The sequence below is a fragment of the Nerophis lumbriciformis genome, linkage group LG11, assembly GCF_033978685.3.
Source record: "Nerophis lumbriciformis linkage group LG11, RoL_Nlum_v2.1, whole genome shotgun sequence".
In the NCBI taxonomy this organism is placed as follows: domain Eukaryota; kingdom Metazoa; phylum Chordata; class Actinopteri; order Syngnathiformes; family Syngnathidae; genus Nerophis; species Nerophis lumbriciformis.
This window is the reverse complement of record NC_084558.2, coordinates 27,798,557-27,819,085: the sequence shown is the minus strand read 5'-3', so window position 1 is coordinate 27,819,085 and position 20,529 is coordinate 27,798,557. Positions and strand designations below refer to the sequence as shown.

Genomic DNA, 20,529 nt, shown 5'->3' with positions numbered 1-20,529 from the left:
GTCATCAGTAGCAGAAGTTAAGCTTTTCAATGTTGCTTTGGTGGTTCCACCCCAAAGTTGCTGGTCTGAGGTCAGCCGTAACGCCAGGCACTCTCGTCGACCCGGAAGAAACTGATCCACAGCCAGCCTCGGTTCCAAAAGAAAGCCCGCCCACCCGGAGGTTAACTTTCACCTCCGACGTCGTAAAGCAGCCATATTGCTACACTATAAACACTAGGATGACCGTTTAAAACCAACTTTAAACCAGTTTAAGCTCGGGTTGTATTGTCCATCACCCAGAAAAGACCGGGTACTCTGTAAAGTTGAAAAGTCAAGTATTTCACGTGCTAACTGTGCATGCTAAGGCCAATCGCTAACAGCTAGTTTAAATTTTGACACTTCCTTGTCGAGGATTTCAAATTAAAATGTTCTACTGCAAGAATTACAATCGACACACGGTATTATTCAATAATAATCACGTTTAATGTAATATTTACGTTTCAATATAGGATGTAGACACTACGTGGTTGCTTTAAATTATACTAAACATCGCAAACTTTGAACAGAGAAGTCTCTCAGCAACTCTTATTTTGGAAGCAACACTCACAACATCCGGGCATGTACCACCCCGACTTCGTTTTACTTCGGCCAGAAAACAATTTGGCGGAGTCAAGCATGCGACGGCGGCGCCTAATGTCCAACATTTGAATATAGTCAATGAATAACGCTACTAATCATTGCTTTTGATCAAATTTTCCCCAGCAAAAACAGACGGAAGGAAGCACACACAGCCGCCCCTCCCAGAGCAGTTTGTGTGGCGTTTAGCTTGCTCGCTAGCTTGCTAACGTTAGCAGCCCAGCAGCAGTCTTTAGCTTCCAACAAGCTGGACGCGGTAAGTTACTTTTCTCCCCCCTGCGGAATAAAACCGCATTCTAGTTTGCCTTTTGCCGACAGCCGACTCTCAATTCGATCTTACCGCTTGAAAACCTCGTCAGATAAACGTCCACTAAGCGACTCGACGTTGCGCGCTCGAAGAAAGCTAGTTAACCGGATGTGGAAGTAGTTTTTTCTCGGTGTGTAAAATAGGAAATTTCTCTCTGACTTCCCCCGGAAAACCAACAACTTTATATCAAACGGTTTCCTGTCCGTCTTGCCACGTACATTTCGCGCTGGTGGACATGCTATTATTCAATGTTGGTGATTTATAAACAAGCTAAGTGCGCAGGGGATACGTGGCACATGGCGGACTCTTTTCTGTCCACAAGGCGCGTAAAATGGCTCCTCCGTCCGGCGAGAAAAGCTTCGTCTTTCGCAATCACACACCCCGTGGAACCATATGATTCCATTATCGGACGACTCTCCTCGCTAGCTGTTGCTAACTTTTGAATTCAAAGTTCGAAGCGTACGTTTTCCCCCCCAATGCATTAGCCTGGTTCGTTTTTATTTATGTATTCTCTATTTCATACAGATAAACGTTAGGGATTAAAGAAGCATTGCAATTTCATGTGTGTGAGATTGTTTTACTCCAAACCAGCAGCTACTCGAAAGTAGCAGGTGTTTATGGAAAATAATAGTTTTTATTAGTAGACTTGTGTGCTATATACAGTTGTGCTCATAAGTTTACATACCCTCGGATAATTTAGGATTACTTGGCAATTCTTTAAATAATATGAATGATAACAGCCTTTCTTCCACTCATGGTAATGGTTGGGTGGAGCTATTTGTTGACAAACAAATGTTTTTACTTTTAAATTAAAATGACAAAAGAAAATACCCAAACAACCATGATCAAAAGTTTACATACCCCAGTTAATTCCATGTATTGGCCCTTTAACATCAAAGACATCTTGAATTATTTTGTGGTAGTTGTGGATGAGATTCTTAATTTTTTTAATTGAGAAAGCTTCTCATTCATGTTGACAGAAAGCCTGTAGTTCCTGTAAATTCTGGGACTGTATTGCATGAACTGCACATTTGAGATATCCACAGAGTAGCTCAATGATATGAAGTTCAAGAGATTGAGATGGTAACCCCAGAACCTTCACTTATGTTTTGGATCATTGTCATGTTGGAATGACCAAAAACGTCCTATGCACAAATTTTTCTACAGTATTTTCTGATGACATGCTGCATTCATCTTGCCATCCATTTTGGCAAAGTTTCCTGTGCCTTTTGTAGCTCACACATCCCCAACATATCAGTGTTCCACCTCAGTGTTTCACAGTTCCTTTCATCATAGGCCTTGCTGACTCCTCTCCAAATGTAACATTTATGGTTGTGGCCAAAAAGTAAAAAGTTTGTTTTCATCATATTCAAATTACTTTGTTCCAGAAGTTTTGAGGTTTGTCTCTGTGCTGTGTGGCATAATGTAAGCGGGATACTTTGACATTTGTGCAGAATTGGCTTTCTTCTGGCGACTCGATCATGCAGCTTGTTTCTCTTCAAGTGCCTCCTTATTGTGCATCTTGAAACAGCCACACTACACTTTTTCAGAGAGACTTGTATTTCAGCTGAAGTTATTTGGATTTCTCTTTGCATCTCAAACAATTTTGCTGGCATTTGTTGCTGAAATCTTTGCTGGTCTACCTGACCGTAGTTTGGTTTCCACAGAACCGCTCATTTTTCACTTCTTAATCAGCTTTTTAAACACTGCTGATTGGTATTCTCAATTCCTTGATATATTTTATAACCCTTTCCTGATTTATGCAGTTCAATTACTTTTTGTCATGGATCCTTTGATAATTATTTTCCTTTTCCCATGATTCAGAATCCAGAAATGTCTGTGCAGCACTGGATGAAAAAGGCTCTGTCAGAAGCCCAGTTTCTTACTGACCCTTTTTTTTTTTTTTTTTACATACAGCCACACACACACACTAATTACAAACAAATAGACCACAGGTGAGGATGGTAAGCTTGATTAGCCATTAAAACCTATTCGTCAACTTTTGTGCATGTTATCGGGTCAATGTCACTGGGGTAAGTAAACTTTTGATTAGGGTCGTTTGGGTACTTTCTTTTGCTATTTGATCTTAAAATTAGTTGTTTGTCAATAAATAGTTTCACATAACCCTTAACCATGAGTGGAAGAAAGGCTTTAGTGTTATCATTCATGTGCTTTGTACAATTTTGTCTTTAAAAAACAGTTCTTGTCAGAGGTAGATAGCGATATGACATCCACATGAATTTTTTTGTACTTCCAGTACCGCACTAAGCGTTCTCTGTTAAATAAAAGTGTACGTGTGTGTGTCAGATGTCGTTGGTGGACCTGGGCAAGCGTCTGCTAGAGGCGGCACGGAAAGGTCAGGATGACGAGGTCAGAAACCTGATGGCCAATGGAGCTCCATTCACTACTGACTGGGTGAGTTGCTGTTGATACTTCAAGTCGTCTCCTAACGTTCACCACCATAACGACACGACCGCCCCTCAGCTGGGGACGTCCCCCCTCCACCTGGCCGCCCAGCACGGCCATTACTCCACAGCGGACGTCCTGCTGCGAGCTGGTGTCAGTCGCGATGCACGCACTAAGGTGGACAGGACGCCTTTGCACATGGCCGCAGCTGAGGGACACACCATCATCGTGGAGCTGCTGGTCCGAGTGAGTCGCTGCTGTCGTGACCCGTGACCTGAGTGGAGCTTGCGGGGTTCGTTTTCAAAAAAGATGTATGGCTGGTTTTTCAACTACGTGCATCCTTCCAGAGCGGCGCAGACATCAACGCCAAAGACATGCTGAAGATGACAGCGCTGCACTGGGCGGCACAGCACGGAAATCACAGTGTGGTGGAGACCCTCATCAAGCACGGAGCTGATGTGCACGCGCTCAGTAAGTTCGACAAGACGCCATTCGACATTGCCGTCGATATCCAAAACACCGAATTGATGCTGCTTCTGCAGGTGAGCAAAACGCCTTGCAGAGCGTTAACCACTGACGGTAGCATTTGAGCATTTTCTCAAATGCACTTGTGTGTTTGTGCAGGAGGGCATGCAGAACCAAGTGAACATGAACCAGGTGAGTGTGAATGTGGAGTCCGGCAACACCACCAACCAGCCACAGTTCATCATCCAGGGCATACCTGCCATCCAGGGCGGCGTGGTCAATTTGGCCGACTTGCTCAACAAGGCCAGCACAGGTATGTGCGCACACACACACACACACACACACTTGAGCTGCAGTTAGCCGTGAGCGTGACTTTAGTCTTTGTCTTAACGCAGAGTCTGAGGAAGCGATGGCTGCCAACGCTTTGGATTCCAACATCCAGCATGCCACCGTTGTCAACGAAGGAGGTCAGAGAGTCATCACCATTGTAACAGACCAACATGGCAATCTGCAAACCACGGGGGGGATGTCGCAGCCCTTCTTTGTCACTATGCAGCATGGACAGCAAAGTATGACACGTATCCATCCAACACACACTACCTCTCCTCTTTGTTAAGTGTGTGTGTGTGTGTCTGTGTGTAGTGCTGGCAGTTCCCGCCAACACCGTGACTGAGGAGGTGGTGGCGGAGGAGTCTCAGGCTCCACCCTCCAGGAAGAGAAAGTTGGAAATGGCTAACAATCACAACGACACAGGAGAAACGGTGAGTGAAGTATAGGGAAAACTCACGTGAGGCCACTCGTACCATACTTGGGCCCACTTTATGCAAGAAGTCCGCCATCTTTGGCATGTCACACGTCCTCTCCTTTGGCACAATGAGAAGGGATAGTCTTCCGACACAATTCCACGCACGCATGCATCATATTGAATGACTCCTGTGTACGATACCCCGGCTCGCTCCTCGCCCTCCAAACCCTTTTACGTAGCCTGACGTGCACCTTCAGAAAAATTACCATTATTGTGAAGTTTTATCTCTTCTGTATACAACTCGTTTAGAAGACGTACAGCCCACTTTTACGGTCTTCACATACTCTATTTCATCTCAATATTTGCAGTAAAAGTTGACTGTTGTAATCCATCGATTGGTTCCAGCTCCAGTCCATCTCTCGCTTTGGTTATCATTGTTCAGAAGCAACAAAAGAAGCCAACAAGCTGAAAGGTCAACTAGAGTTGTGTGGTTGTGGTGACTTAGAAAACACGGCGCCTAATTTTATGCACTCGTCCCTGACAAAAACCTACACAAATTTAAGAGGGCAACAGACGAGTGCAGTGACTTGACAGAAACATAATCCAGGTTTACAATACATCATAAAAATAATATGAAGACTGAAAATTATCCAAAAGTAAAAACTCACAGAACATATGCTCAACCACCACCATATTGGTAGTAAAGATGTCTCATTTAATTAATGTAATCATCCCTCTTGCACGTAATTAATGACCGTTGCACAAAATGAATACATTTACGATTCAGCATTTGTGACCCAGCAAATGTATACATTTGACCATTCTCACTCTTTAAAAATATGCAAGTTTTTTCCCAGCAGAAAACATCTCATTCATCCTAACGCGATAATGTATATTGCGTAATTATACAAGTAAATTGTACATAAACAACCCCACAATTTGTATATGAGTATGCTTTACTGATATTGTCAACGGTTGAGATGTACCAATTTGTTTGGTGTTTCTTGAGGCAAAGCAAAAGTGACACTTATATTTAATTTTCTCTCACTGCCAAAGCCTAATTAATCCATCTGTCATAGGTGGTGTGTATCTATACTTTTTTTATAATTCAAACTATTATGTGAAATACAGTTACCGTATTTTCCGCACCATAAGCCGCCCTGGGTTATAAGCCGCGCCTTCAATGAACGGCATATTTCAAAACTTTGTCCACCTATAAGCCGCCCCGTGTTATAAGCCGCATCTAACTGCGCTAAAGGGAATGTCAAAAAAACAGTCAGATAGGTCAGTCAAACTTTAATAATATATTAAAAACCAGCGTTCTAACAACTCTGTTCACTCCCAAAATGTACGGTAATGTGCAAATGTGCAATCACAAACATAGTAAAATTCAAAATAGTGCAGAGCAATAGCAACATAATGTTGCTCGAACGTTAATGTCACAACACACAAAATAAACATAACGCTCACTTTCTGAAGTTATTCTTCATTCATAAATCCCTCGAATTCTTCTCCTTCGGTGTCCGAATTAAAAAGTTGGGCGAATACGGGATCCAAAATGGCCGGCTCCGTCTCGTCCAGCAGTTCTGTGAATCCTGCCTTCCGGAAAGCTCGGACCACAGTTGTGACCGAAATATCCGCCCAGGCATTTACGATCCACTGGCAGATGTTGGCGTATGTCGTCCGGCGCTGTCTCCCTGTCTTAGTGAAGGTGTGTTCGCCTTCGGTCATCCATTGTTCCCACGCCGTTCGCAGTCGTGCTTTAAATGCCCTGTTGACACCAATATCGAGCGGTTGGAGTTCTTTGGTTAATCCACCCGGAATGACGGCGAGTGTTGTATTTGTGTGCTTCACTTGTTTTTTGACACCATCTGTGATGTAAGTTTAAATTCTGCGTTATACGCGTGTCGCTTAGTAGGAGCCATTTTGTGGTCTTTACAGATGTAAACACACAAATGAAATGAAACGCAATATCCGGGGGCTTCTTCTTCTACGGGGGCGGGTGGTTGCTTACAGTAGAAGAAGAAGCGCTTCCTCTTCTATGGGGGCGGGTGCTTACCTTGGCGGTTGCTTACCATAGAAGAAGAAGCGCTTCCTCTTCTACGGGGAAAAAAGATGGCGGCTGTTTACCGTAGTTGCGAGACTGAAACTTTATGAAAATAAATATTTATATTAATCCATATATAAGGCGCACCGGGTTATAAGCCGCACTGTCAGCTTTTGTGAAAATTTGTGGGTTTTAGGTGCGGCTTATAGTGCGGAAAATACGGTACTTCTGCTGGCTCAGGTGTGTTCATAAAAGAAAGCGTCTTTTGTGTTGTCGTACCCACACATAAGTGTGATATAAAGCGATGTTCTATAAAATGTGGTCGTGCCACATACCCCGGATTTTAGCCCGTTTCTGCACCCACCATAGTCAACTGTGTTGTTTTTCACTAAATTATCGGCTATCAACACTGTATCGACCTACTGCTGGATAGTGCCTGACCCATTTTGTGACGTGGGTGCACAATCCACCATTAACGTCACATCCTGTAGGGTGCTATCCACCAAACATCATCGTTATCGTCATCAAACCTTGCCGTTTGCCAGCAGTGACGTAAAGCAGATGGTACAAATGTTTGTTTACCGTACTTTCAAGATTCCGTCAGTGTTCGGCTTTGCTGGGCTCTTTTTTTTTTTCGCTTGTCAAGAAGAAAACAAATATTTTTGTTGTCGTTTCTGAAGCGGATCATTGACGCGTGTCTCCTTCGTAAAAAATGCATCCGTACAACTGCGTTGAGACAGAGTTAACACTCTAGCAAGGACAAAGCACAACGCAGAGAAAGATTCAAACAATTTAAAGACAGAGTCACGTTACTGTTCACTGTTAACAAGACAGAAACTCGCAAACTTCAACCACAATGCCTTGGCAAGTCTGCCAACCACTGCTGTATTCACCATATACATTTAGAACATTTTATGATATTTTTTGAAGTAAAAAGGGTAAGTTATATTTAACACCGCCTTCGGGTTTAACGGACCCCAAAAACAGCACATAATCGATCTTTGAGGGTATATTTTAAGCTGAAACCAGGAGGGTTTTGTGAGTGAATAATTCACATGGGTTTAAGGGTACAAGTCATTTGTCAAAAATAGATACTTTTATGGGTGTCTCAATTACCAGAGGGATTTTACCATTAGAACCTCTGCCAAAATATTGGATACAATCCACAAAGTCAGTAAAATTGCAGTATAACACCAAAATAGAAAAGATAGGACAAGCAAATCTGTCGTTGAAGGATAAACGTGTGCCAGGAGAGGTGGGGGGAATCACGCCCAAATTCAGCATGGCACAATTGGCTGGGTGTGTGTACTACTTGATTTGTCTTCACATCAGGTTATTTTTGAATTATTTTGTTGTTCTATTGTTGCACGTAGGAGCTGCTACAGAGGCAGTTGCAGGAGGCTAACAGGAAGGCACAGGAGTATCGACAGCAGCTGCTGTGCAAGGAGCAGGAGGCTGAGGAATACCGCGTCAAGTTGGAGGCAATGTCCCAGAGCCAGGCCAATGGCACTGCCACCAACGCAGCCATGGCCGTAAGCCCCGAGGAGGTGGTTGGCGGTGAGGATGAGGAGGACACGACGACAACAACGACAGCGGCAACAGCGGGCGTGGTGGAGGAGGGAGAGATGGTGGGTATCATCATGGAGGGAGAGGAGGGACAGGTGACACTGGTGGAGACTGGAGGAGAGCCCACGGGGGTCAGCTCGTAACAGACGGAGGTTCGACAAGGGAACAAAGGCTTCTGGCGAGTGATAACGAAACGCGTCAAAGACGGACGACGACAACAGGAAGATGGTGTGAATACAGACTGACATGATGCCGTCCTTTCGGCGCCGCCATGTCCATCAGAAGTAATCTCCATGCTAAATTAGCGCTAAACTTTCTGTTTCACAACTTTATATCACTATGCTTACAAAACTTCCTGTTCCATTAACCTCACTTGTGCTTCTTGTGCTTTTGTAGCGCTCGTCTATTACTCAAATCATTACTTTTGAATGTGTTGGCGGATGGAAGAAGCCCACTTTGGTTCCTTTTTGTGTTTTCCAAAAGTCAAGCAGGAATCCCAAGCGTCACCGTGGACTTTGCAATGGGAATCTTTTGGGATAAAAGTACCTCACTCAACTCTGCGTTTTGTTGACATGCTGATAGAAAACTGTGAATTTGGAACAAACCTAAATCCTTCAGTTATTTGCACCATGTCAGAACTCCTGATTGTTTTTGTTTGGAAGGAGATTTGGAAACTTTGGGGAAACCAGCAGGAACATTTAAGCAGTTACTGAAAATGTGTCCATTGAATTGATCAGTGAACATTTGTTGTAAAACAATCATGATGGAAAAAAAATCTGCATTCCAACGTGTCTTTTACAGTTTTCCAACTCCATTCTTCAAGTCGTCTTACTTGTGTCAAAATGTGCAAAAGACGGAGAGAAAAAACTGAGGCTTAAAAGTACATGAAGGAAAAAATAACTGATTTAAATGCAATGTTTTGTCCCTCCTGGACTACCTGTGATATGCCTGCTGCGCCTTCCCTCCTTTATTCCATTTTCATAATTCTTTGTTTGGCAGCATTTGAGTCTGTTGTTTTTTTATGAACTCAAACCTTTTTCTATGTATATATAAAAGTTGTATTTTTTTAACTGTATCTGGCTGCTTCACCATGATAGCAATGCTAACCTGATATATAAACACTTGTCAACGTCATTGTCTTCTTTAATAACACCCTTTGACTAAATTGGCCCTAGTGTGTGGATGTGAGTGTGAATGTTGTCTGTCTGTCTGTGTTGGCCCTGCGATGAGGTGGCGACTTGTCCAGGGTGTACCCCGCCTTCCACCCGATTGTAGTTGAGATAGGCTCCAGCGACCCCGAAGGGAATAAGCGGTAGAAAATGGATGGATGCTGCAAATTGTCTTTCAAATTTCGGCTTGTGTCAACAAACACCATGCAAAAAGCACTGTGATGTAGTTTTGGATGTGACATGTCTTTTAAATGATCTTACTACTTCGAGTTGGATAAACACTTGAGTATTTAAATATAAGATATAGCATTCATGTATCGCAGTTCAACGTACAACCATCATTTTAGATTGATGGATTGTTCGCCCAATCAGAAACGGAGGCCAAGCGGTCGCCATTTTAGTCGTGCCTACTTCAATATGTGAGGTTTAATATCAAAAGTATCGACGTTAGTCATTGATTTTCTCTGTTATTGTCAATGAAAATATTGTCCGTTATAGTGGCTTGAACGAAGACGCAAAAACTCATACAGCATTGGTGTTTTTGTAAGCAAACAACTCCGCTCCCAACGAGGTCTACGCAGACAGTTGGTGCGCTTTTGGATTAAGGCAGCTCAGCCTTGACTGGCAAGTCTTCTGTCCAATCAGCGGCTCAACTGAAGCTCGCGGCCAACCACGTGCCGTAAAGGGCTGGGCCACAGCAGAGGGGGCAGGGCGCGAGGTATCATGGAGGATCAGTGAGCAAAGTGAAGCCATCAAGAGACCAGCAAGCAGCGCTCTTGTCCTGGGGACTTTATTGTACTTTGCCGCCTCGCCGCTGACTAATATTTCACGATGGACATGAAGAAGAGGATCATCCTTGAGTTGCGGAACCGAAACCCGGCGGAGGTGAGCATGCGTAATCCGAATTTTTGTTAAGAGTTGTGGTCCTGGATGTGATGGTCAAGATGAGCGGCCAGCCTGAGACTAGGAGCCCGCCCACCGACCGCACTCTGCCCGCCAACTTTACGTTACTTCCAGCATGTTTGCTCGAACATTCTGCAAGTAATACGGCGGACTTGAAGAGGCAAACGCGGATGGACATGGAGGCATCGGCGCATTCCCGTCCGCGGAGCCATTACTAGACTACAGTATTTTGCACCAGATGGCGCCTAAAGAAAGAATGTTTCGCTACACTTTAGAATCGTTTCACTTTTAATTTACTCTTACTGCGCCAAATGAACGTCGTTCTCTTTTGCGCGCGAACTCGGAACAAGCACGACGACATTTTATAGCGGACGGAACCATTTTGTCCCTCGTTGACGTCCACAGAGGTGGACCGCGACCCGGCACACTTTAGTGGACATCCGTGACCTTTAGGGACGTGTGACACGCGAGCACGATGTGACGTGCTCGATTTGGTTCCTTACAAATACATTACTGTAACGCTGCGACTGAGTAACGAGTACAACACCTCGGGCGGACGCGAATCAAAATGGCGCTTTGGCGGATTAGCGCGCCTGACTTCCGATGAAGAACTGCCTTTTTTATCACGTTCGCCTGCCGCTCTTGTGACGTCGCCAAGCTTTTCTACCGCTGCTGGTTCGGGTGGTCAGCGACCCGAACCTTTGATACTACTCAGACCACTTGCGGGTTCGGCGTGGAGTCGTCCTCTTTTACGGGGCAGACATTTTATGCGGGCGTGTGCGCGTGCAGTGTCGGTTATATAAGCCAGCCTTCAGTGGCGCGCGCATACAAAGCAGCGGGTGTCATGTTTTGCCAATTGGGGGGCGCCGGCAGCAGATGCACGCGCACGCCGAGGAGTAGTTGCAATGTCACGTGCACAGCAGATGCACGCGCACGCCTAGGAGTAGTTGCACAGCTAAATCCTCCATTTGTAACGTCGTAGTAAATGATAAACATGGATTGACAATATCCCTCTTTTAGCCAAACTAGTTTTTATACCGTATTTCCTTGAATTAGCGCCGGGGCGGTAATTAGTTTAAAACCTCTTCTCACTCCGGTGCTTACCAAAGGCATGCGGTAAATTTAGGCCTGGGCTTATACATTTGAGTGTGATGTAAGGATGCCATCATGAAAAGCACATTTAATAAAAAAAAAAAACGTTATTGTGGTCTTACTTTTACTTTTAAATGAAGTCCATGCGCAGCTCCTTCTGGACAAAAGCATCGATGACTTGTTTATAGAAGTCTTCCTTATCTTTCTTCAGTTTTAAAAGTCTCTCTGTCTCGATGGAGATCTTCCTTTATTACCTCCTGCTTCGATTGAAGGTCCAGTTTAGAAAACTGTTTTATTTTAGATTAGGGCTACAACTAACGATTAATCTGTCGATTATTACTTCAATTAATAATCGGATAAAAGAGACAAACTACATTTCTATCCTTTCCAGTAGTTTATTGGGGAAAAAACTAGCATACTGGCGCCATGTTCTTTCAACTTGCCAAATAAAACAAGGAAAATGTTACAAAAATGCACACTTTTGACACCCCTGCTATAGATAATAAAAATGTAATCTGATAAATGTATCAATAAAAAGCAGAGCCTGACGACGCATGCGCGTTTACCATAACTCTCTCACTCTCTCTGTCTCTCCCCCTCCCTCACAAATGCTGCTGCACGCACAATTTGTTGTGTTTTTAACCTTCTTAACCCTGAACGTACATTGAAAATGCACGCAACCCTAACTCAAAATGCCGGACATTTGAGGCATTTAAGAAACGCCGCCCGACAGCCCCGCAAAAGAGGACATGTCCGGTTAAAAGAGGACGTACGGTCAGGACCTAGCCCGGTCGGTTTCACGTCCGGTGAAACCGATCGCTGCTAGTCCTCTTTTGCTAGCAGCTCACGGGCTAGGATAGACTGACCATACGTCCTCTTTTCACCGGACATGTCCTCTTTTGCGGAGCTGTCAGGGCGGGGTTTCATAAATGCCCCAAATGTCCGGCATTTTGAGTATTGTTTACACAACGTGCAGTACGCTACTTAATATGTCCGTGTGGAAACTCGTTCGGTACACTTCTATGTAATCCTCCATGTTAAAAGTGCAAGCGAGAGGAAAGAATAAACGATCGCTGCTAACTGTTGCTGCTTGTTGTCACTTCTTCTGCAGCCGAGTAGTCTCAAGAAGGATCACTAGCGCCCTCTACCACCAGGAGGCGGGAGTCATTCAATTACTCATATTTGACACACGCAGCTACGGTATATTAATAAAACATAGCTGCTTACTGTTCTTTTTAGCATATTCAATAGCTTGGACCTTAAATCCTACTGAATAGCTCTTTATCTTCTTCCCTTTATGTGATTTTAAATTATTGAAATCAGCCTCCTCCATTTTGAAAATGATGACAGGTGAAGTGTCACTTGTGACGTGACGAGTTTGACCCGACGGAAACTCTAGGCATATGCTAATTATTTTGCGAAACGAGTTTGACCTGGCGGTAATTCTGGACATGCGCTAATAAAAATAATATTGTGCGAAACGAGTTTGACCCGGCAGTAATTCTAGGCAGGCGCATACTATATACCCGGCGGCAATTCAAGGAAATACGGTTTGTTAACTAGAAGTGACGTCACACAGGAAGTTGTTGTTTGTCAGGTGGCTGAGATGGTGGTGGACAGCTGTCAATCAGTGAGTGGAGAAGTGGAAGGTCTCACAGACAAGTTCACAGAGCTGGAGGCTCTCAGCATGGTCAACGTAGGCCTCTCCTCGCTGGCCAAGATGCCCACGCTGCCCAAGTTACGCAAGGTGTCGTCTTCTCTCGTTGTCTTATGTTCATGTTGCCGTGACGTTGACACGTGGAGTTCAAATGTCTTGACGGTGTTCTCCAGCTGGAGCTGAGCGACAACAACCTGTCGGGTTCTTTCGAGACTCTGTCGGAGAAATGTCCCAACCTGGTCTACCTCAACCTGAGCAACAACAAGATCAAGGAGCTGAGCAACGTGGAGGCGCTGGTCAGTGCACACGCTCGCGCATATTGAGTTTATATTTGTTCCTTCCTTTTGAGCACACATATATTTTACATGCACATATGTTATATTTCAAGCAAAACAAATCTAATAGTTTGAGTGATATACATTTATTTTCGCTAAAATGTATTTGCATGTTTGCTAATATCCATATTACCGTGCATAAATTACTTCTTTCTGCACGTGCCTCTCTCCTCCTCTGCACCTTGAGGTTTTTTTCCCCTACACTTGCTCTGGTTTCTGCTCTGTGCTCACTAGGGTTGGCACACAGCATTATACATGTGCCAATAAGGCAACCAATCAGAGAACTGGATAAATGTGCGCTCTGATTGGCTGTTTGGTCTCCAATTAGACTGCTTGTTACTAAAGATGCAGCTATTGATTAATTTATCGATTAGTTTGTTCGATTTACCAAGTAATCGGATAAAACACACTTTAGCCTGAATGTGTATTTTAGGGAAAATAGTTTAAATAAACCACAACTAACAATAACCTTAACTCTTTTAATTTAATAAATGCAAATCATCAACTTTGAAATTACAGATGTAACATTATAATAAGAATAACATTAAAAAGATGTATCTGCTGTTAGTAATCACATCATTTCCGCTCTATTGCAATGGCAGTGCGAAAACTTTGTCGGCGTATTTACAGTTCTGGGCACTAAATGCGACCTGTATTTTTTCCATTTTTATTAGTTACACTTATGGCTGCAGCTATTGATTATTTTAATAATCATTGATTTGTTTGTTCGGGTAAAATACACTGCATATTTTAGGGAAAATAACAATTATTTTTGTCTGTTTGCCATAACCTTCATTCTTCTTATTCTTACAAATGCACATAATCAACATTGAAATTGCACTTTCAACATGTGTGCATTAATAAAAATAAAGCCTTTTTCACTGTTTGCAGCCACACTGATTACAGCACCCACACACCACCCCTCTCATGTGCACTCTGTTGCAAAAGCTGTGCGTAAACTGTCGGTATTAAGGTTTTTTATATTAAACAATGTTTATTTGTTTCACTCAAACGATTAAACAGAGCAACAGAATATAAATGGAAGCTTTTTCTATTAGATTAATCAAATTAAAAGATGAATTGTTGCAATTCTCATTAAACGATTAAGCAAAGCAACGTAATATAAATCAAAGTTAATTTTATCGAAATAATTAATCATTGCAGCCTTACTTGTTACATTGCAGACAAAAGTGCAAAAATAACTTCATAATTATAAAACGTTACCCATAAAAGTTAATGTAAGTAATTAGCTGCGAACCAATGCTCCTGGGAGAATGAAAGAAGCGATCTAATTGGAGACCAAACAGCCAATCAGAGCGTACAGTTCTCCAGTTCTGATTGGTTGCCTTTTTAGCACATATTCAATGCTGTTTGCCAGAGGTTGAGAAAGAGGATGCAAGAAAGCAATGTTAATTTTGACTGCTGTTATTAATTTAGTTTTAGTCTTTTGACAAAAATGTATTTTAGTTTTAATCATCCAAGTTAATTTTCGTTTTAGTCGACTAAAATTACAGTGCATTTGGACGACTCTAATATAAAGTATAGCGGATATCTGTGTTGGCCCTGCGATGAGGGGGCAATTTGTCCAGGGTGTACCCCGCATTCCACCCGAATGCAGCTGAGATAGGTTCCAGCACCCCCCGCGACAACCGAAAGGGACAAGCGGTAGAAAATGAATGGATGGATGGATGGATGGACGGACAACATATCTTTGAAGTTGTCTCGAAAGCACTTTTATGAATTATTATTTCAGAGCATTTAAAAAAACAACAAGACCTGCCTTCCAAGAATATTTCCATAAGTACATTTTACACTAAACCTTAGTGTGTTATTGTTTTAGCTGATATTTAGCATTGTTTTCAAAATAGTTTTATTGTAATGTATACAGTATGAGTCATTTGGAAATATTAGTTAAGGCCTACTTACTGTTGCGTAGATGTCCTGATGATTAGCCTACAGAAGACGCTTTAAGTTAATTGTATTTTTACCAGAGAAAATGAAGCCACATTGTTTACATGTCTTGTCTACCTTGCAAAGGTAAAATGTGTTTGTATGTTTTCTCTATCTTCCCGAGGTAGAATAAATATTGTAATGTGTATAACAATACAGAATAGGGATGTAACAATATGAGAATTTCATATCAGTTATTGTGACCAAAATTATTGCAATTATCATTATTATTGTGGTATGTGCTCAAAGCATAACTACAATACATAGTGTACTGTTAGAAAAAACACTATTTTGCATTTTTTTGTATTTGTTTCACTGAAGTTTTAGTCTTTGTGTTTTATCTGTTTTAACAGCTAATCTTTTATTGTTGTACTGCATTTGTTTGTACAGTAGCACTTTCTAAGATTAAAAAAAAATTAAAAGTGCGTAACAAATAAAATCTATTGTAATTATGGATCACTTCTGGCGGGCGTTGTTTGTCTTACTCTTTTCAGCGGTACTTGAACGCATCATAAAAACACCTCCGTGTCTTTTCCTCTGAGGAAAGATCGATCATCATAATTTCTTGCCAAGAGAGCACAGCTTGTAGGTTAAATGTGCACAACTGAATAAGTTAGTTGCTCAGACTGTAATGGGTTTATAAAAGTTTAGACTGGGGTATGTTGTTTTTAACGGGGAATTACGTATGTGTCTTGTTTTCATGTTAGCATTTAAGCTTGCAAGCTGGCACCAGTAAGTCCGCCGTAGCCCGTGAGTTTATAAAAGTTCAGTTATCATTGTCGGTTTTTACATCATTTTAATTTCAAAGCGTATTACTAACCCTTGGGAGTTTTGTCGCTGTCATCATTATTACTGTTTATCTTTACATCCCTACAATATGGTCTTGCTTCCTGGTGAAAAATCCAAACACTGTGTCTTAGTAGTTGTAGTTTTGATTGAAGCCCTGCCGTGATATAAGCCCGCTCCTCTCCTGCATGTTACTGTGATTGGATTCCTAACTGTGATTGGATTCCTAACTTGTCCCACACAAAATTACATTGGATTTCGTTTGTCAATTTTATTCGTCGACTAAATTGTCAATTAATTTCGTCATTGCCTCTGTGAATGTGAATCTGTTTTAACTCGTTATCGTTCTAATTTAGTCAGGGGAAAATAGGTCATTGACAATAACTAAGACAACAATTTTTAGTCAACAAAAATAACACTGCAAGAGAACAGTAATTATTGCATGTTAATGTAGATAATAGCAAACACATTTATTGAACACAAAATACATTTATAGTTTATAAACATGTTTTTGTTACATTATGTTTTGAAAATGAATTCTGTGCTTGCAAAATATATTATGTTCTCAATGTGCCTTTGCTACCCAAAATTAATGTACAAATTTAGTTCGATACACGTGCAAATGCTTGCGAATGCGGATTTATAGTTTTGTGGACATTGCAGCAAAACTTAAAGAGCCTGCAGAGTCTGGACCTGCTGAACTGCGAGATAACGTCGTTGGACGACTACCGTGACAGCGTGTTTGAGCTCCTGCCTCAGATCACCTACCTGGATGGCTTCGACCAGGACGACAACGAGGCGCCAGACTCGGAGGCAGATGACGACGAAGGTGATGAGGATTGCCGGCCGCGGCTCCTCCTCCCCTTGACTCAACTCCAATCTCTTTTTTTGTTTAGACGAGGATGGTGAGGATGGGGCGGGGCCGCCGGGTGACTATGATGAGGACGACGATGAAGACGAGGATGAGGATGGCTCGGAGGGGGGAGAGGTGGGGAAGAGCTTTCATGTGAAGAGGGGAGATCAGGTGGGCAACGCTGGTTTGGTTCATACGGGTTAGCTCCGCCCCCTCCCGATGTGCACCTGCGCTCGGTCGGCAGAGAAGACGACGATTAAACACATTTCCTGAGAAGGAGTCAATCAGGTGTAATCACCACTTTCTTATGACAACCAATCGGGTCCGCTTCTCTGCCGCTCGCTCGCTCTGATGTCCTTGGCGAGGTTGAGCAGCCCTGGCCGCCTCTGACCTTCAACCCCTGACCCCCAGACAACTCCTGTGCTGTAAACTGAGTCGGCCTGGTAGAGCTGACGGTTGTTAGTGTTGTCCTATCACATAGAGCCCTGTGTGTGTGTGTTTGTGTACTTTTATGTTCAAAGTTTTTGTGCATGTTTAATGTCTGCGTGCTTGTGCATGTTGTGTGTATGTCTTATAAGTGTCTGTGTGCCTATTTTGTCTCTTTTTAAAAGTGAATGTACACATGTGTGCGTGTTAAAAGGGTGTGCTTCCTTCCACTTAGGAGGAAGAAGACGAGGATGATGATTTCGGCGAGGAGGAAGATGATGGTGAGTGAAGCAGCACGGGTCTTTTCAGGGGCGAATGCATGTCAACACTGTCCAACCAATTATGTTGTCTATGTGCAGAGGAGCAGGCGGACGTTCAGGGACAGAAGAGGAAGCGAGACGTGGACGACGAGGGCGAGGAAGATGACGAGGACGATTAGTTGCTACACCGCCGTCTTCGTGTTGTTTGTGTCCGTGTGTCCCCCAGCTAGACAACAAACCAGGAAACTCACTTCCTGCATCACATCTTCATGCTCTCTAACCCCGCCCACTCCTTCCACCTGCTTCCTGTTTGTCTACACGGAGCTTCGATGCAGGGGTGCGTATTCTCTTTTTGTTTTTTTGTTTTTCTTTTTTTGGGGGGACAAACTTCAACAGAATCAGATGGATGACGTGAGGAACCGTTTAGAAAGGAGGACAGAGATCTTCCCATGGACGCAAAGTCAACACTTCCTGTCACCGTCTTTTTTTATTTTTACAAACTAAACCAAACACATTTTTAGGATCTCAATTGGACTTTTTTGTTTGTTTGTTTTTAACACAAAAGTCAGCTGATGTTTCTGGACGAGGTTGTCCCGACCTTTCCACTTCCAAAGATCCAAGATGGCGGCTAGCTTGAGCGGGCAGTCGACATGTCTTCCCGATGTTCAGCTTGGAATGTGACGCCTCTTTCTGCTGCCATATCAAGTCTTTGGCGGAAGAGGGCGCCCCCTTCAGGACTCCAAGCGCCCAATCGGGGGCCATGTTTGTTTTTTCATCGGATCAGTATCTTCCTTCATTTTAGCCCAAATGATCACATGATTCCTGTCCCGTCTCGTTTAGAAATATGCAGAGCTGCTTTAGCTCAGGTCACCATAGCGACCATGTTGTTGTTTTTCCCAGTGTGTGTTTACTTTACAGCTCTAGGACTTTTGATGTTTTTTTGTTTTTTTTGCATTTAGCGCTGTTTAGCCTGTCACACTTCCCTTGTGCTGGCTCAGGCTCCACCCCCTACATTATTGTAATATATATGTTACAAAATATTGTAATCAGGTTGAGTCCAGTCATTGCTATGCAAAGCATGACGGGATAATTGGTGAGGGGGTGGAACCTGATGCCAGGCACAAAGACGATTGAACCTTTTAATCCTGCAAAGTAGATTTTTAAGAGAATTGACGAGATGAAGTATTTATAGATTTTTACAGATGTGACGGATGAGTTAGTTTTCATTTGTTCTTCTCCCGCGATTCAAATGCTGTAAACTTGTTGCTTTCCTGTCATTTACACTGACGTCCAAATAAATTTGAATATTTGAATAAGAACTTTCAAGAAAAACATTTTGCCATGTTTGTTCACATGTCATTTCTATGGTCACCCCTCGATAACCTCACAGTGGGTGAATTTCGATAAAGTAGCGAATATTGTTCACATATTAGGTCATTCTAATAACCTTTCATAAACATGACTTTCCTAAACGGGCAGCACGGTGGTACAGGGGTTAGTGCGTCTGCCTCACAATACGAAGGTCCTGGGTCCGATCCTGCGCTTGGGATCTTTCTTTGTGGAGTTTGCATGTTCTCACCATGACAGCGTGGGTTCCCTCTGGGTACTCCGGCTTCCTCCCACCTCCAAAGACATGCACCTGGGATAGGTTGATTGGCAACACTAAATTAGCCCTAGTGTGTGAATATGAGTGTGAATGTTGTCTGTCTATCTGTGTTGGCCATGAGGTGGCGACTTGTCCAGGGTGTACACCGCCTTCCGCCTGAATGTAGCTGAGATCGACTCCAGCGACCCTGAAAGGGACAAGCGGTAGTTAATTGTAATTGTAACATAAAATGTTGGTATTCACTTAATGATAATAGTGGCGGCATTTCACTCGTGTCCTCGTAGTCGGGGAAAAAAGTAATGGAGTATTATTGGCGTTTAATAGACATTTTAACTCATTATTTTTCCCTCGTGTAGGAACCGAAGATTCATCAATTTTGTATGGCAGCTAGTAGCGCGTTATCAAGCTACCTGCTTTCAGCATAGCAATGAGGATGTTCCCCTTGCCACTGATTGTAAGCGGCTTCGTTTAGGGCTTCCGGCACATAACAGGTGGATACCATCGTAGTGGCGAGGGAACACTGGTCAGTATATGAAGTAACGTCCATGTAGTTGCGCAACAACACGCAGCATTCTTGACTCCCCCGGCTCTCATGCTAATGCTAATTAACGTTGCCATGGGTAATTAGCCTGTGACTGTGATTGACAGGACTTTGACCGCTCCCTAATCAGTGGGTGTAGTTAAGCCGGGCAATACTTGATACTGCTAAAATAGAGACCACTGACCATTTATCTATGTATGAAAAGTTTAGACAATTTAACATACAAGTATTCCCTTTTATTTCACACAAAAACATATTTGAGGATATCTACAGACGATCACATTGGTATCGATCCGATACGGATACTGTGCACTTGGTATTGACGCTGGCAATTGACATTTCTATCGATCCTTCTGATTCCCGTCACTCAAGAGCATCTGGTCAAAATCGTCTCGTCGACTTTAATGAAATCTAATCAAACGACGGGTTTTTAAGTAAAAACACGACTCGCGTTAATGACGTCATTTGACTCTTGAGACGAACATACTTTGTGTCACTTTTTACATTTGTACTTGAAATTATTTGAATTTGTGGAAACGCTTCTATGCTGCACCCTTTTTGTCCAGCAGGTGTCGGTCAAGTCACACATTTTTAGTCAAACACGGAAGAGCAGGTGTGGCGTAAGACCTTCATCATGGCACTGACCTCTGACCTTTCGCTTTTGTTCCGCGCACAGGTGCGTTTGTGTTGCCTACAATATTTAACCTCCACCTAAACGCTTTTGTATGACACATATCGTGTTGATTACATCACAGTGACTTCACAGCAAACAGGAAGTATTTTTAGCTCTGTTGCTAGCT

General features: G+C 42.9%; 2 protein-coding genes across 3 annotated transcripts; both read left to right on the top strand.

Moving 5' to 3' along the window:
* The first annotated feature begins 348 nt into the window (after positions 1-348).
* On the top strand, positions 349-9,285 carry LOC133610565 (GA-binding protein subunit beta-2-like). Its single transcript, XM_061966947.2, has 8 exons — positions 349-871; positions 3,230-3,337; positions 3,407-3,574; positions 3,676-3,870; positions 3,953-4,106; positions 4,189-4,362; positions 4,436-4,554; positions 7,959-9,285. The coding sequence occupies exons 2-8, from the start codon at positions 3,230-3,232 to the stop codon at positions 8,292-8,294; spliced, it is 1,254 nt and encodes a 417-aa protein (XP_061822931.1). The 5' UTR covers positions 349-871; the 3' UTR covers positions 8,295-9,285.
* A 735-nt stretch (positions 9,286-10,020) lies between these two features.
* Positions 10,021-18,901, top strand: anp32e (acidic (leucine-rich) nuclear phosphoprotein 32 family, member E). 2 transcript variants are annotated; one of them, XM_061966955.2, is made up of 7 exons: positions 10,021-10,205; positions 12,913-13,062; positions 13,146-13,268; positions 16,707-16,872; positions 16,940-17,067; positions 17,558-17,603; positions 17,682-18,901. In XM_061966955.2, exons 1-7 carry the CDS (start codon positions 10,152-10,154, stop codon positions 17,759-17,761), a joined length of 747 nt encoding a protein of 248 aa, XP_061822939.1. In that variant the 5' UTR covers positions 10,021-10,151; the 3' UTR covers positions 17,762-18,901. The 2 variants fall into 2 exon arrangements, with proteins under 2 accessions (XP_061822939.1, XP_061822940.1); XM_061966956.2 differs by having other exon boundaries at positions 10,022-10,205; positions 16,940-17,031.
* Positions 18,902-20,529: the final 1,628 nt, after the last annotated feature.

Bases quoted from the DNA above. Each gene is read 5' to 3' on its own strand.
- LOC133610565 (XM_061966947.2), top strand. From the start codon at position 3,230: ATGTCGTTGGTGGACCTGGGCAAGCGTCTGCTAGAGGCGGCACGGAAA. The intron at 3,575-3,675 runs GTGAGTCGCTGC...GCATCCTTCCAG, and splicing joins TCGTGGAGCTGCTGGTCCGA to AGCGGCGCAGACATCAACGC. The intron at 3,871-3,952 runs GTGAGCAAAACG...GTGTTTGTGCAG, and splicing joins AATTGATGCTGCTTCTGCAG to GAGGGCATGCAGAACCAAGT.
- anp32e (XM_061966955.2), top strand. From the start codon at position 10,152: ATGGACATGAAGAAGAGGATCATCCTTGAGTTGCGGAACCGAAACCCG. The intron at 13,269-16,706 runs GTCAGTGCACAC...TGGACATTGCAG, and splicing joins TGAGCAACGTGGAGGCGCTG to CAAAACTTAAAGAGCCTGCA. The intron at 17,068-17,557 runs GTGGGCAACGCT...CCTTCCACTTAG, and splicing joins ATGTGAAGAGGGGAGATCAG to GAGGAAGAAGACGAGGATGA.